This window comes from Puma concolor, chromosome A1, assembly GCF_028749965.1.
Source record: "Puma concolor isolate L17-30 chromosome A1, mPumCon1.1.hap2, whole genome shotgun sequence".
Taxonomy (NCBI): domain Eukaryota; kingdom Metazoa; phylum Chordata; class Mammalia; order Carnivora; family Felidae; genus Puma; species Puma concolor.
The window spans coordinates 25,935,862-25,952,958 of NC_141667.1; the positions used below are offsets into that span (position 1 = coordinate 25,935,862).

At 44.0% G+C, this 17,097-nt stretch overlaps 1 protein-coding gene across 5 annotated transcripts in view; it reads left to right on the forward strand.

Moving 5' to 3' along the window:
- The window catches only part of PDZD2 (PDZ domain containing 2), a 313,071-nt gene that overhangs the window by 110,308 nt on the left and 185,666 nt on the right, over nt 1-17,097 (forward strand). Inside the window, exon 1 of one of the 5 annotated variants that reach the window (XM_086676441.1) lies at nt 8,284-8,393. The exons of 2 other annotated variants lie outside the window; for them this stretch is intronic. In XM_086676441.1, the coding sequence (XP_086532567.1) occupies nt 8,299-8,393 (95 nt within the window). In that variant the 5' untranslated portion in view covers nt 8,284-8,298. Of the gene's footprint in view, nt 1-8,283; nt 8,394-8,435; nt 8,874-8,895; nt 9,228-17,097 lie in introns of those variants that run through there. 2 more of the 5 variants (XM_086676445.1, XM_086676448.1) reach the window with 2 other exon arrangements.

Sequence of the window (17,097 nt, forward strand, 5' to 3'; positions counted from 1 at the left end):
TGGGATGATTTAAAGAGAATACATGGAAGAGCTTGGCATGATGCCTTGTATGTAGTAAGTGTCCAGTAAACATTAGCTGTAATTGCTTTTACTGTTATTGTTATTAATATTAAGGTAATAATTGTTGTTTGCCCATTGTCTAGCCCTATACGTGGTTCATAGTAGGCACTCAATAAGTAATTGCAGGGATGAATGCATTTGGAAGTCTCCTGATTCATATTGACTCATTTAACAAATATTCGTATGTGCCAGGCTCAGTGCTAGGCCCTGGAAATAAAATAGTAAACACATCCACACAACCTTACCTTAGAAGATTTTATAGTCTAGAAGGGTAAGTAGGCAAGTGGAATGGGCAGTAGGGATGCTTCTACCTAAGCTTCGAAGGGCCCATATATATTCTAGGGGAGGGTCAGGAGGGAATCCCTGGGGAAGGTTATGTCTAAACTGAATCCAGAAAGGTGAGTAGGGATTAGCCAGGTGAAGGTGATTAGAGCAGGAAGACAATCCCAGTTTAAATGTGTTCAGGAGCCTGAGGCAAGAAAACACCTATCTTTTTCTCACAGTTCTAGGCAGGTAATTTATTTCAGCATCCCAGAGATGCTTAGACTAACGTTATAACTTTTCTCATATACAACTACACGAAAATCATTTATATGTTCTGACTGCAAAAGATGGAATACAAGCAAATGTTGCCACCAAGTCTGGAGAATGGAACACGGAAGGAATTATTTCCTCTCTCTTCCATTCCTTTCCTTTCCCTTCCCTTCATTCCTCTTCTACTCCCTCTCCCTCTGTCTCATTTCTGGTTTTTGTTAATATGATTTATGCTCTATCCAGGAATATAGGCTTTTATTCTTGGATTTCTACTTCTTGGAACTGATCTTACTGAGCCTGTTTATTGAAGGCTTCATGACTTAAAATAATGACTTCAAGTAAAGCATGTTCTTTTTGCTTCCACCATGTTTTTCAATCCACGGTCTTTTTTTTTTTCTTTTTTTAATGTTTATTAATTTTTGAGAGAGAGACAGAGAGACAGAGTGTGAGCGGGAGAAGGGCAGAGAGACAGGGAGACACAGAATCTGAAATAAGCTCCAGGCCCCAAACTGTCAGCACAGAGCCCCAAGTGGGGCTCAAACACACCAACCAGGAGATCATGACTTGAGCTGAAGTGGAGACTTAACCGACTGAGCCACCCAGGTGCCCTTCAATCCACGGTCTGGATGAGAGTTCATTTGATCGGGCTCCAGGTTGTGTGTGGTTGTTGCAGAGGAGGGTGGTGGACGAGGGATGAGAGATTGAACAAATATTCCCATAGTCTTCTGGCTCTTTTGCTATATTATCCTTTGGAGTAGGGATTAGAAACAGATGAAGGGGCATTTGCAGGGTGATAGCAAGTCACTTGGGAAGCACCAATAACGGGGAGCTAGCCTTGGGGCGTTTGGGTGGCTCCGTTGGTTAAGCGTCCAACTTCGGCTCAGCTCACGATCTCCCAGTTTGTGGGTTCAAGCCCTGCATTGGGCTCCATGCTGACAGCTCAGAGCCTGGAGCCTGCTTCAGATTCTGTGGCTCCCTCTCTCTCGGTCCCTCCCCCACTCATACTCTGTCTCTCTCTCTCTCTCTCAAACATAAATAAACATTTAAAAACATTAGAAAAAAAAAGGGGGGGGCTGGCCTTTGTCTAAGTTCTTCAGCTCTCCTGGGACCAACTTTGACACCACTTTCATTGGGCACAGTGCCCTGGTATTAAATTGGATTTACTTCAGAATTCCTTTCATTGTGCTTGGATATTGGAAAGTTCTGTTCTAGGTTAACTAACTCCCACCCAACCCCTGCCATGGCTAGATCACACCCTCAAGTCAAGTGTTTACTAGTAAAATATCTTAGGATTCATACATTCACTTACCCGTTTATAAATAGGTTTACTCAACAAAGATTTACTGAATACCTACCATAAGCAGAGTACTATAAAAAATAAGGAAAGGGAGGAAAATGGAAACTTATATTTTTAATAAAAATTTAAATTTATTAATAGCAGGTTTCTCAACCTCAGCACTACTACTACTGACGTTTTTGACTGGATAGTCCTTTGTTGTAGGGGCCTGTCCTATACTTTGTAGAATGTTTAGCAGCATCAGTGGCCTCTACCCATTAGATGCCAGTAGCACCCCTCCCCAGTTATGACTATCAAAAATATTCTCAGACATTGCCCTTGGGGGGCAAAGTAGCCAGTGGTTGAGAATCATCCTAGACACTTCACATACATTTTTTCATTTAATCTTTCCTCCCCAATAAGCCCTTGAGGAATATGGTTTGAATATGAGAGTAAGAAAAGCTAAATGATTTACTCAGGGTCCCATGGGTAATAATTATGGGATTTGAGCTTTAAATCTAGACATTTCTACAGACTATCTCCAGACTTCCATACAACACACTGTCCTACCCCAAAAGGAACTTAAGATCTAGTTGGAGAGATGTGATATGAACCAGATAAATTATATGTTTGCAGTTATTGGAGAATAAGTGATGTGAGCACTCAGAAGAGAGAGGTAACAGTAGGCTAGGGAGGTCAGGGAACACATCCTGCAGAGATTAGAATGTTCTTTGAATATCTGTGGATCAACACTTTGACTGGAATAGTGATTTTGTGTGGAGGAGTGGCAGGAGGTAGGACTTGACAGGTATCGTTAGGGAGCAGTTAAGAACATAGCACTGGGTCCAGATGGAATTGGTTTGAGTTCTGGCTCCTCTACATATTAGTTGTGTGACCATGAGATAATGAGGTAATCTTTTAGCCCAGTTTCACTGCCTGTAGGATGAGTTGATAATGATAGTACATATTCTTAAGTTGTAATAAGGATTTAATGAGTCGATATGTAAGGGGCTTAGAACAAAACCCAGCCTCCAGTAAGTGCTCAGTAGGTGCTGGCCACCTAGTGCTTGATTCTGTTGGACTTCAAATAGTTCAGAATCCATATCGTAAATAACAGGAGTTTTTGAATCAGGATCCACAGGTATTGCCATTCCCCTTCCTGTGTTTATGGCAAAATCACAAATTGGTATCTTTGAGTTAGAAACCATCTCTGGTTCCATCAACTGTTCCCAGAGTACCAGTGTCAAATGGTTCTACACCTCTGTAGGGACTTTGGGCTTGAAGCTTCAGAGACATCTTTCCAACAGAGATTTAAAGGGGGAAAGAGTTAGGGGTGCCTGGGTGGCTCGGTAGGTTAAGTGTCCGACTGTTTAGGCTTGGGTCGTGATCTCACAGTTTGTGAGATCGAGGCCTGTGTCAGGTCAGGGCTGACATTGCAGAGCCTTCTTGGGATTCTCTCTCTCCCTCTCTCTCTCTGCCCCTGCTCTGTTCGCGTGCTCTTTCTCTCTCAAAATAAATAAATAAGCTTAAAAAAATAATAAAAAATAAAGGGGGAAAGAGGAAGCCTGGGCATCTGTTCAGACAGTCATTCACTCTTTACATTCAGTCAACATTTACTGAATCTGGGCATTATGTTTTCATTAACTACATCTGGAACACCAGGAAGTCACCACTCTGCCCATGTGTCAGCTGTAAGTTTATTGGATAGAATTGTCATTGTTTAGTTTTAAGACAATTCAAAGTTATTTCTGTGGTTTGTGTTAAAATCTTGAGGTTTCTTCTCATGCTTCAGTTGGTGCCACTGCTGGGCCTTGTATTTATGGAGATCTGACGGCCCTGGATGTGGTTGGGGATCTTCTCCTGGGAATTTCCTCTCTCTTCCTCTCTCCAGCTTTTTATAGCTACATAAGGTTTAGATCTCTTAGCAAACACATGGATAATTATGCCCCTCTCTGTTTATAGACTCAGGATAAATTGTCCTAATGGGAAAATATCTGTCTTTTGTAGTAATTTGGATCAAGGCTATTAATATTTTATATGTGTGTGGTTCGTTTTGCCTTTCTGAAAATCATTTTGATGTTTGTTTCACTCACAAATCATCTATTGTTGATATACAACAGCACTCAATAAACCCCATTAAAAATCTTTTCTCAATCTAAAAGTAGTTTACATTGGAAAAGTACGTGACCCATCCATATGCTTTCTCACAGATGTTGAATTAAAGGAAACAGTTGTAATTTTTTTAAGTTTATTTATTTTGAGACAGAGCAAGCTGGGGAGGGGCAGAGAGAGAGAATCCCAAGCATGCCCGGCATTGTCAGCATGGAGCCTGATGTGGGGCTCAAACCCACAAACCATGAGATCATGACCTGAGCTGAAACCAAGAGTCTGATGCTTAACTGACTGAGCCAGTGAGTTGTATTTTAAGACTCTTAGGGGGCCTCTGATAAGAAGCTCATACAAATGACCCACCAGAGTCTGATCACCAGCATGTTGGAAAAACTCAATTCAGCTCAGCACCCTGTCATAATGCATTTATATTCATTCATTCAACAGTCACAGAAGACTTACTATATGGAAGGTTAGGTTATAGATGAATAGCTTATAGTTTCTAAATAATAAAACAGAGGTAAACCTTGATTGGATTCTTCAGCTTTGTGACAGACAGAAAGATATGCTTCTGATCAGAAGGCAAAACCAGTTCTTTCCTCTGCTAACCTGGGAAAAAATTGCATTCCTTAGGTGTTATAAACCTATAGAAGTCTTGTTTTTTCATCAGTTTGGGCCAACAAGCATAAATGCTCCTCTTTGCGATGTTTCCTCCCTCCCAAGAGCTAAAAATACTTAATGATCGAAAGCAGTGGTTAATGGGTAAGCACACCCTTTTGAGTCAAACTAAATGAGTTTGAATTGGGAACTCCAACATTTACTAGCTTTGCTACTTAACCCCATTGTCACTCAGTTTCCTTGTGTTAGAATAAGCCTAATAATTATTCCCACTTCACAGGGCTCCTGCAAACAAAAAAAAAAAAAAAAAGAGAGAGAGAGAGAAAAGAGAGATAATCTACATAAAGTTGCTAGCACGGTGCCAACATAATTATAGTAAGAGCTTAATAATGCATAGCTATTATTATCTTTAACATCACCATCAACTAATATTTGTGTGCCCACTAACCAAAAAGCAATGTTGCCTATACAGAGAAACACTATAGGGTAGCAAGTCTATAAAATATACTTATCATCTATTCAGTGTTTGGAGTTGGACATATTCTTTTTTTCTTAAGTTTATTTATTTTGAGAGGGAGAGAGAGAGCGCACAAGCAGGGGAGAGGCAGGGAGAGAGGGAGAGAGGGAGACTCCCAAGCAAGCTTTGCACTGTCAGCGAGAAGCCTGATGCAGGGCTCGGACTCATGAACTGCGAGATCATGACTTAAGCTGAAACCAAGAGTTGGATGCTTAATCCACCGAGTCACCCAGGTGCCCCTGGAGTTGGACAGATTCTTAGACATACCCATTCCAATAAACAAGGATCCAATGAGATGTGAGCATATGTTTGCAGGGAGCCTTATATTTTTGTGGGCCTTGTAGAGCATGGACACTCAGGACCTTTGCTCCCACATTCCATGAGTCAAGAGGACCACTTTAGCCCTAGAAGGGAATGAAAGGAGTTCTCTAGACTGGCTCCTGCCTAAACAGACTAAGACTATCACTTAAAATGGAGTTTGATAGGTAAAGACTGCACAGTGATGTCAGTGTCATGTCAGTTACCATTAGCGTCAAGCAAGCCTCCTTCATGTCTGACCCAAATTTTAATGTTGAATTTGTGCCTCTTACCTCTTATGTCTCCTGTGGAGATGAAGAACAGCTGGTCGGTATCCTCTTTATAATAACCCTTCAAATGGGAGATGACTGTTAAGTTTGCCTTTAGGCACTTTTTTACTCTAGACTAAACAATTGCAAATCCTTTAACCTTCCCTCAAAGGTTCTATTTTCTGTCTCTTTAATCATTTTGGTTCTCCTTTGGAACCTTTCCAGTGTCTCCCCATCTCCCTTAAAATGAGGGGCCTCACACTGGACATATCACCCTAATAAGAGTCTATCAGCTGCCAAATTCTTCATTATGGGGGAGGAAGGAATGAGGAGAGGCATTTCTCTTTCACGTCAACCTCCCGCCAGTGTGAACTTGCCCCAGTACTGTGTTGCCTATTTCTTATCAGTACAATACGCAGAATTCATATTAAATGCATGGTCTGCTGTGATCCTCGCATCTTTGTTTTTCTCAAATCTAGATATTAACTCCCATTTGTGCCTGTCATTTTGATCATCACCCCTCAGGACACTACTTTGTAATCAGCCATCCTGCTGAACTCTAAACTCTTTTTAATGAACCATTTCCTTTATGTGTTGAAGACACTTTGGATTCTCTTAACATATCAGCAGTTTCTGCTCAAATTAATATTACTTGTAGACTCTGGTGTACACATAGCAATTGTAAGTATTATTTAAACCAGACCCAGGGTAAAATTGGAGGCCACTTTTAAAGCACCCCTTTGTTTACTGAACCATTGATCTCTTTTCCAGTCTGCAGTGAAACCGGTGAGGGAAAAGACTGAGCACATCATATCTTTCTGGCATGCTGATGAGAATGTCATATGCATTCCAAAGCTTTCCTGAAATTAAGTTATTAAACAGATGTCAAATTTTAATTCCTGGCATATACACACCCTAAACTGAGTTTAGACAACAAAGTTTGTGGGGGAAGGGGGAATATTTATTTGTACTAAACTTAAAATCCTGGATTTAGTTTAAACAGCATTGATTTGCACATCATAAATTATATACCAGATTGAATGAAGGAGCAGAGAAAGTTAGAAGTAAAGCACTAAGAAACTGTCAGTGGAGGGGCCCCTGGGTGGCTCAGTGGGTTAAGTGTCCAATTTCAGTTCAGGTCATGATCTCATGGTTCATGGGTTCGAGCCCTGCACCAGGCTGTGTGCTGACAGCTCAGACCCTGGAGCCTGCTTCAGATTCTGTGTCTCTCTCGCTGTCTGCCCCCGCCCCGCTCACACTTTGTCTCTTTCTCTCTCTCTCTCTTTCTCTCTCTAAAAAATGAATAAACATTAAAATTTTTGTTAATTTAATAAAAAAATTAAAAAAAAAGAAACTCAGTGGAGAAAGCAATCTGAAAGGAAGAAAGGATCACTTCTGAAAATGTTAGAAAATCATGCAATTTGAACCTAATTCCCATAAAACTTACCAGATACTGACTGAGATGTATGCTAATGAATCTACTAGGACTACCACCCCTAAGCAGAAAAGAGGGAAATGGGAGGGGGGTGAGGAGCCAACATTCACCGAGACCTTATAATATTTGTAAGCCAGACACTGGAAGAGTTCTTAGCTTTTCCTAAAATCACAAGCCTCATTTGCTTTGACCCAGGAACTGTAGGATCTTGAGGCATGCAAAGCTTGTTCTCACTGGACACCTATAGTGTTCTCCTAAACTCCACACATCGTTGCCAGTTGCGATACCCACACCTCCTAGAGACGCACTTTATCCTGGGATTCTGTTTCCTTGTAGTACTTTCACAGGAACGTCAGCTCCTGGCAGTCCTGCCTGTCTCCAGGTTTGCTGTTGTGCCAACCTGAATGAAGCAACTGGGGGTAATTCCAGGACTAGTGATTACGGTGATTAGTTACCAGTGTTCTCTGTGGGCTGCTTCAGAGAGAAGGCAGATTACCAGCCTGGCCTTGACATGGCTTGGCCCCTCTCGGGCTCTAATTACCCATTCCAGTAACAGTAATAGTATTGGGAACAGGACCCTTCTTTTGCCTCTTCCTTTACAATTAATTGCTTCGAATTCCACCAGATCTATACCTCACAAAGCTAATTTATTTTAAGGGGCTGCTGGATACCCAGGAAGAGAACCATAGCTGAGAGACCTAAGTTTGGGGCAAGATTCTGGTATGAACCCCAGGGAGTGGGATGGGTGTTCTCAAGTCCCAGGGGGCGCAGGTCTTCCGTTTGTGCCTAGATGGGTGCCATTCAACCACAGGTGGTCGCCATACTTCTCGCCCCCTCTGGGAGCTTCAATCGGATCCCTTTCTGAAGCCAGGTGAAAACGTGCTGTGAGCAGAAGTTCCTTCATGGTTTGAGGTTTGGCACAGCGATGCTTTTACTTTTCAACAAGTGTTAAAGGTGGGAAAATGGAATAAAATACAATTGAAGTCTTTTAAGACTCTTTATGCAATGAAATGTGGGGTGACTCCCCCTCTCTCGGCGACCCCCCCCCCGCTTTAAGAAAAGCAAACAGTCTTTTCCTGTCTTATTTGTATTCCCATTAATTAGAGACAGGAAGCCCTCGGTGGGTGTGATGTAAACAATTCAGCCTCGTGGGTCGGGCTTCCTCATCAGTTTGCAGCTGGAGATGGCTGAGCCGCCCAAGCCCATCCTTGCCTCTCCGGGGAATGACTTGTTGACTGAACCCCGCAGACGACGGGAGGGGCGCGGAAGCGGGAGAAGGTATAAAGGAAATGCTTAAGTTGTGCAGTCACCGGTGATTGTAATTCAGCGGTGGTAAATTGGGTTCCTGCGGCAGCAAGGCTCTGACTGGAGGTTTCTGAAAAGTTTCTTGACACGCTGCCCGGTGCGATGGTTGCGATTCTGGTTTGGGGCTCCCCCACCCACCCCCTGTAAGAACCCACGCTGCTGCTGGTTATGAAACGGAGCGGTTATGAAATGAACTGGTGTCGGGGAGGTGGAGCTTCTCCGAGAGAGGGAGAACTTTTGACCGGGCGAGCGTGTCTGAGAAGGGCGTTTGCTGCTCCGAACCTGCTCCCGGGGACGGCGGGAAGCCCCCCTCCCCCACCCGGCACTTGATGTAAACAAAGGTGTCTGCGCGAGCAACCGCAAAGTCCGGGAAACCCTCCCGCGGGCGGCTTCCTCTTCCCCGCGAGGGAGTGAGCGGGGAAGGGGTTCTGGAATGCTGTGGAGTTTTGACAAGTGAGCAGGGGAGTGACGGGCCGAGCCGGGATCCCATTACAGCCTTTTCATAACCTCCCAGCCGGGGCTGCGGGCGGGAGGAGGGGTCCTCCCACGGACATGGAGCGGACCGAGAGGCACCAGCTCCAGAAGGAAGGCGCGGAGGCGCGCAGGGGGGCGGCGTCCCGGGCGGGGAGCCCGCGCTGAGCGCCCCCCTCCGGCGCGCAGCGGGCGGCGGCGGCAGGTGATTAAGCTGCGGCTCGCGGGCGGGCGAGCGAGCGGGGCCCCGGCGCGCGGGATTAGCGCGGCCAGCTGCTCGCGACGCGCACGCCGGCGGCGGGAGACGAGACCCCCGAGGTGACTGCAGAACTGGAGGTAGGAATATGCTTAGCAAACAGAAAGCTCGGGCTTCCCCTCCCCATCGGGTTGGGGGTGCGGATCCAGGCTGAATCCACAAATGTAGAAATTTAGCTCCAGCCTCGGAGAAACGCCGCAGCCAACTAACTCATCTCGCAGATCACTTGGGCGTCTTGTTTTTGACCTGGGGGATTGGCGTGTTTAGAGATGGTTTGTGTTCCTTGGGAGGAGAAACCGACTTGGAGCTGGTTTGTCAATTACTCGACGGAAGGAGGCGCCCGGAGTGTGTGTGTGATAGGCGGAGGGGAGGGGGCCGGGAAGGCACCAGGGACAAGGCTGGAGGGGCTCCAGAGCCACGGTTCTGTCAGACACCTCGGATAAGAGGTGCTGTTGAAGCCCATGAAGCGTGTTTGTGTGTTTGCGGCGTGTTCCAGCAACCTGGGCATCTGTGACATTGCCCTTATCCCAAGCTCCTCGCTTTGGCCAGTCCGGGAGGGAATCGGAGGCAGAGAAAAGATGCGTCTTGTCTTCCACCAGTGGGAACTTTTTTTTTTTTTTTTGAGCCTTCAGGGAGCCATGACATCCTTTGGGGACAGATCTTTGCCCCAAACTACTAAACAGCCTGCTTGGACAACTCCCCCGCCATTGATTCACAGAATATTTTGATTTAGTGTCCACAGACACTTTAAGATTTTAAAGATGAAAGATGTTTGGAAAGAGAATGACCTTTTCTATCATGTTGTTATTCCCTAATAGATAGTTTATAAATACTAGGGGTGAAATTAAGTCAGTCTTGTCTGTGAAAGGGGGGTAAGAAGGAGATAACTACAGCTGTCATCCTGGGAACCATTTCTGGGAGAAAAGCTTCTGTGAAGGTAAACAATAAACACTTTTCATATAAATAGGTCAGGCTGAGTTTGATATCATAAGGGGCATGACATAAACTCTGTAAATACTATCATAAAAGGCATGACCTAAACATCTTCAAATACACATGAAATAAATAGTATTTTCAAACTTTACATGCCTAGACTGTTTTGCCCTTGCAGATGAAGTGAAAAATGAGGTACAAGGGGGATCTTTCTACCTCCAATGTTAATCTGGCCATGTAACACTCACTAACCTATACCTTTTCTTTAGCTGAAATATTAACAAAGTTAACAGGACTTACCCCAATTGTTTTCAGGATCTCTAGTCAAATGCTTTGTCTTTAGGGTGCAGCCACAGGACCCACTGGTGTAGGGCGGACCTTGGGAAAGGACAGCTTTGTCTGGTTCTACAAGAAAAGGGTTCTCAGAGTGGGCTACACACAAAACTGGAAATCAGATGTACCAGGCAAAGTGGGGAAACCCATGTGGACTCGGGATTTCATGCTTGCTCACGCTCTTTCACCCTTAGGGTCTGTGAGCCTGCATGACTGGGTAGAATTGTCTGAGGACATACCCTAATCCAGTGGGAAAGGAAGACTTCATAAAGAGCTGCAAAGCTTCCAGAAACCGCCTTTCTGCTTGCCTTCTTGCTGCCACAAATTGCCTGACACTGTGCTTAGCATGTACAGTCCCCTTTAATCCTCCGTTCCTGCTAATCTCCTCTGTAGATCCAGGCAGGTCATACTTAGGAATTGTTTCCTTGAAGGGAAATAGTGACCCCATTCTGGCCTCTTTCCTGGGACATTAAGTTCTCTTCTCATCTGCTCTGCCAAGAGCTCAGCCCTGCCGCCTTCGTCATCTCTTCTGTTTCCCAAAGGTTTCACCAAGTACCTTTGCTGCCTTCTGGAAGTGGGTTCTCCTGGGTGGGGAACCTTTCCTGATCTGTGTTTGGGTTCTCATTCTGGAATCTGATTCCAAGTTTCCCCTTTTTCCTGAAGCAAAACTATACATACATATAATTTTCTAAGTCCGATATTTCTAGAAGCAGCAGTCACTTGCCCCACCCTTCACCAATCTCAACTCGTGTGCCCCCAAAACAACCACTTTCGACTCTTTGTATGTATTTTCAAACACTGCAGGTACCCACGGCTCAACCTGGTACTCTCCCTCACCGGCCCTCGGGCCTCCTTCCCCACTGTGGATTTGCTGCTCTTGAGGCCTGCTCTACACCCATCATCCTGGAAATCTTTCTTCATTCTACCGGGGACTCATACTGCCTCTTTCCCATGTGGCATCCCCTGGGTTCTAGATCCACATCTTCCTCTTTCTTTGTTTCTGTTCTCTTTCTGGTAAGACACATCTTCCAGAAGTTCCTAAAAAAGAGTACACGGGAAATCAGTTTTTTAAGATCTTCCAAGTTTGACTGCATGTGTGATGAGGTATGAACTCTAGGTTGGAAATCCTTTTCCCTCAGAATTCAGAAAACATTGCTTTTCCAGGTTCAGGATTGGCATTGAGATGTCTGTCATCCTAATTCCTGATGCTTTGAATGTAATTATTTCCCTCACAAAGTTTTTAGGGTTTTCTCCTTGTTCTTTATAATGTCCTCTGTCTGTAATGAAATTTCTTTATAACATATCTTGCTGTGAGTTTTTTTTTCCCCCATCCATTTTACTTGGCTTTCAAGACACCTCAGTCTGGAAACTCATGTCCTTCGGTTCTGAGCAGTTTTCTGGAATTAAAAAAAAAAATCATTTCTCTCCTCTTTTGGAACATCTATTAAGTTGGAAGGGGATCCTCATGGATTGAATTTCTAATTATTTTACTTTTTCCTCTTATATTGTCTCTCTCAAAAAAAAATTCTACTTCCTGGGAAATTTCCTCCTTTTATCTTCCAACCCGTATACTGAATTTTTATGTATGCCATCAAATTTCTAATTTCCAAGAGCTCTTTAAAAAATCTCTGAAATATTCTTTTTATAACCTCCTGTTCTCATTTCACAGATGAAAAGCTTTCCAACTCTCTGCAGATCTCAATGACAGCTTCTTTGAAGCGTTCCTCTATTCCCTGCACATTTTCTCCCCTCAGATTTCCTCCTAGTTTTTGTTTTGTTTTTGTTTTTAAATTTCATGCATGTTAAAAACTTTCCTCTAATGTCTGGTCCTGAACTGATCACTTAAAAGCTAACTGGAAAGTCTGCATGTGTGGACGGGGCTTACACCCAGGAATGAATAGTTCCTTCTTACAAAGAAAGACACCTAGAACAGTGTTCTGGAATCTGTAACAAAGCCTGGCACACGGTAAACTTTCCATTCCTATTTGCCAAATGACTGAATGACATAGGATCTTGCCTGGGGCCCAGGTAGTAGTGATTATTAGAAGCTCCCCAGGTGATCCGAATGTGCATCTGGCCCTGAGCACCTCTGCTGGAGGGTTATCTTGCTAAACAGTTTCATTGGAGGACTCCCTCCGGTGGAAGGTCTGGAAGGTCGTTCCTCTCAGAGGAAACTAATCAGGTGAAAAGAAATCAGGTGGAAGGAATCAGGTGAGGGGAATAGGTTGGTGACGGCATTCAGTGAGCCAGATTTGGGAGGGAGACCAGGAGTCCAATATTTGGTACGGAGACTTTGTCTTGTTCCCTGGTTTTTAAAGCGGCACCCCTTCCATTAGCTACCTGTTGTGTCTCTGAGTCCAGAGTTGCTCTGATTTAGCAGAGCAAACATGACACAGAATGTAGGCAGTCACAAGGGAGCTAGGGCTAAGGAGATTACAGGGGTCTGACCGCTTCAGGCACAGACTCTTAGCAAGCTTTCCTACCTTTGGGACCCTTGTCTGGTGACCCCAATTCCAGAGACTCTCTGCAGCTCTGTGGCATGAATCCCTGCCTGCTTCTGTGCTTCCTGCCCTGCTCTGCTGGGTTTCAGCTTTCTTTCATCTGCGAAGTCAGTTACTACTGGATGGGCCACTTCCCAGCTTCCAAAATTTGTTGCAACCATTGCTGCTTCAGTTCTCTTGAAGAGTTTAGCGAATCCCTCCCCCCATGCTTAAAAAAAATCACTTTACTCTCATTTCAATCCATCATGTTTACTGGGGAGTGCGTCTCTTTGCCTCATGCCCCAACTTTGTCTTGGAACCCTCCCTGCAGTTCTTTCTGTATTTATCCCCCTCTACTGAAGGTGATACATTATACTAGATACATTAGCATCTTCTCCCTCGTGCTATTAACCATGCTTCTTCGTATGTGTGGAGTATCCAACAGAAGGCATTTTTGAACATGTTTGATGTGATGGCTTACCACAGTTCTATCTGTGGGAATAACTGTACAGCATGTTAACTTTTTTTGAAGTATATTCATGTTCCTTTCCTTCTTTGGTCCTCACCAGAAGCCCACTGAGTGGCTTAGTGGTCATGTGGATTTGGAAGCACCCATTTTCTGAGATGATTAGCACATTCTGGTTGTGGTACCTCCATTCCACATTCAGAGACAAGTGGAGGAAAGAGTCTGTGACTCAAATCTGGGTGATGGGGTGTGAGGGAATGTCCCTTGTGGTGCTTCTAGGGAAGGTTTGCTCATTACTGAGAAAAGGCCACAAACAAATGACCCCTTTGCTTCCTGGATACGTTGCTCCATTCTTAGGCATCTTGTCTCCATTCTTAGGAGGAAGCCAACACACAGGAGACAGCAGATCCCAGAGTGTCCTCAAGAAGCACTAGGCTCTCTCTTGCAGGTCCCATCCTGTGAGAATGGTTAATTTCTTCCTTCTTCAAGCCACTTTGAATCAGGGTTTGGTATCGTTTGCTGCCAGACTTTGATACAGGCAGACATTTTTTTATGTGTGGTCTCATTCCTAAGAGTGTTAAGGCAGACGGTGGGCTTACCTTACTGAAGTTCTAAGCTGATTCCTCATTCTGGCTCCAAATAGGATTCCTCTCTATTCTATTTTCTGGGCAGATGAAATTAATTTTATTCTCTCTTCAAGCTTCAAAAGAAGAAATAACTGGGGAGACATTTGGTGGGGAAAAGAGGATTCCTTGCTTTGGAGATTGTTAGCTGATCCCAGCGAGAGAACATTCAGGGGCTGTCACAGAAGGGCAGACTGTTCTTAAAATGACAAAGCAATGAGGAGACCTCATACATTGCAGCCCATGAGAAGCCAAACACTAGTTTTCATTCACTGTTGTGGTTGTGGAGGCTGGCCAAGTCTTGCCTGCACACTTGGTGTTGTTTCCTCTGTCTTCCATCCTTTGTCTTTTGGGGAATCCCAGACTTTGGGAAGCTTTGGAGAAGAAATAAATTCTGAAAGTGCTCAGTGTTGTCAGGAAGACTGAATGCGAGAGAAGGTAGACAGTACCTGTTTTCCCCAATCTGACTCAAGTGGCAATGGCACACTGTCTCTGTTTTAAGAGTAGGAAGCCCTCCTAATGTCTTCCATTCCCAGTGTGATGTTAGCCTAAAGAGAAGCCCCTGATTGGACTTAGCATTAGACCGTCATTGTCCTGTTTGTATCTTTTACTAAACCAAGACTGTAAGGATGAACTTCATATTGTAATACAGATAAGATTCATTGAACACTTACTACTTGCCTGGCACTGTAATAAACTTTATATGTATGCGGTAACCTAATCCTCAAAAATGATCTTATGAAGAAGATGCCATTATTATCCTGTTTACAACAGAGATCACTTGAGGCACCCCTTAGTTAGGGAGATTGTTCAAGGTTGTCCAGCTTTTCGGTGCTGAAGCAGAGAGATTCAAATGTTGGCAGTCTGGTACTGGAGGCCATTCTGTGCTATATAACATGTATGCTCTGTGCAATGTATAATTCATCATTATAGCCCGAACACCCTTTCACCATCTGTAGTGTGCAATAGGGATTCAGACATTACCATGAATGAATAAACACCAGGATTTTTCGTGTCATTACAGACTCATTAATTTTAATGGCAATGTATTTGCCCATCGAGTCAAAGGACCATAATTCGTATAACTATTTCCCCAGGGTTAGACATAGTAGTAACATGGGCTAGAATATCTGAGACTGGGACTGTCCTGAGAAATCCCAGGTATGTGGTCACTTTTTGGGAGATGACCAGGGGACTTTTTTTTTTTTTTTTTTAACTCTCCTCCCTCTCTCACACATTACTTTTCCCATCTTCTGCCACCCTTAGGAACGATCCTAATCCTCATCTTGTTCCAGATTCCCATTGCCATCAACAGAACTGCGCATAATAGTAAATGGTGTTATAGAGGCTTTCATACTTCTGGAACCTTTTCTGAAGGTCCCTGTTAGAAGTTAAACGTTAGTTGGCAGGGAATTGCTATAAGAAATGCGGATCCCTGAAATGTCGCCTGCCAGGTGCTGTTTTCCGGGTGGTTTCTCATAACATGTCATTTTGCACTTTTGAGTCCTGAGATAATATATCTGACTCCTTCATTTGTTATTTAAGACTTTTGGCTGACCTCTGGGATTCTTGTTTTAATTGCCAACTGATAGAAAATATAAATGGAAAAATGTGTATGCAAACTTTGGAGTTTGTTTTTTTATCTTTGAAAATTGGGCTGGTAGGGATAGAAGATTAAGGAAAACTTATGAGACAGTTTTGTCTGGTTAATGGGCTATCTTAACAGTTTCACTTGTTAGGCCCTATGTAAGCAAATACACCGTGTGTCAAACAATATGAGCATTATGTACAAGCTATTTGCAGTTGAAGAAGTTTGTTTATATAAATTATATCTGAGGTACACCTCAGATGACCTTGATGTTTAAATTTAGATTAATCTTATGGTGAAACCTTTTTGTACAAGTCATTTTTTTGAAACGTCAAAGATACACTTGTTCCAAATATATTTCAAATGTATATACATGTGTGTGTAATTTAGAAGTGTGTGCACACACATGTTGTGCACCCCTTACCTCCAATTCGTCATCTGCCTTCCTGTGCACCAAGAGGTTTAGTGCTATAAACGACAACATCTGGACTCCCTTGTCTTGTGTCTGGTTGGCTTCAGCCAATGGGAGGCACGGGCAGGGGATCAGAAGGCCGGAGGAGACAGTGTTGGGGTATTTATCCCCCTTGTCACAGAGCCCTCAGCCTTGCAAAGGTTCTGATGATGGCTAATTTGTTCCAGCTCTTGATGGGCAGCTCACTTTCAAGGCTCCAGTTTGCACTGCTTCCTCCCGTTTGCCCTTCAGACCTAAAGGTGATAACGGTTTCCCAGCTTGTTCATTGCTGGCCCCGGGTGCTTCATCCTGCCCACATTTCTCTAAATAGTCCCTACATAAAATTCTCTCTTGTTCAACCCTTTTGAGTGTGCTTTCTCATTCCTGCTGGGTGACCTCATGATATGTATGGTCCTCTGTTTCTCCTACACAATCTTGTCCTCTCAGGCTCTAAAATGCCAGTTACATTTACATGAGTGTGTCTGAATTTGAATTGTCCTGTCCGAGAGTTGCCCTTTCACCCTTGTGTCTGTTTTGTCTTTTCTGTTTGATTACTAGTCCTGGGGAGTGAGGCAGGGGCATGAATCATTCCTCTTTCTTCCTGCAACGCCTAGTATGCTTTTTACATACAGAGGTCACAAACAATTGGCAACTCGAAGTAGTAGGTACACATAGGAGTACGTGTACAGATGTGGTATGTATGTGAGTGTATCTGTGACCATTGATTGTTTTAACCTTTGTATCCTTACCAGCTTTGGTTCATTCGTTTATGCAGTAAACAAAAATGCCACGTGCCGGTTTATAGGCAACAATTATGCTAGGCATGCCTTCATATGGTCTCCTCAGAGTTCATGAAGAGTCATAAAGGGGTTTCATTAGGAACTGAAATAGAATTTCCAAGCTAGAAGGAATCAGAGCTTTTCTAACCTGGATTTATCATTCTAAGGTGCAGCTCAGGCTGAGTGGGTCTGTGCCTTGTTCTGGAGCACAGATAGTAAGTCGTATGGATGACTGGAACTTGGTGCCCCACCTCCCAGCGTCCGCTCCCTTCCCCATCTCCCTCCTGTCACACTGCC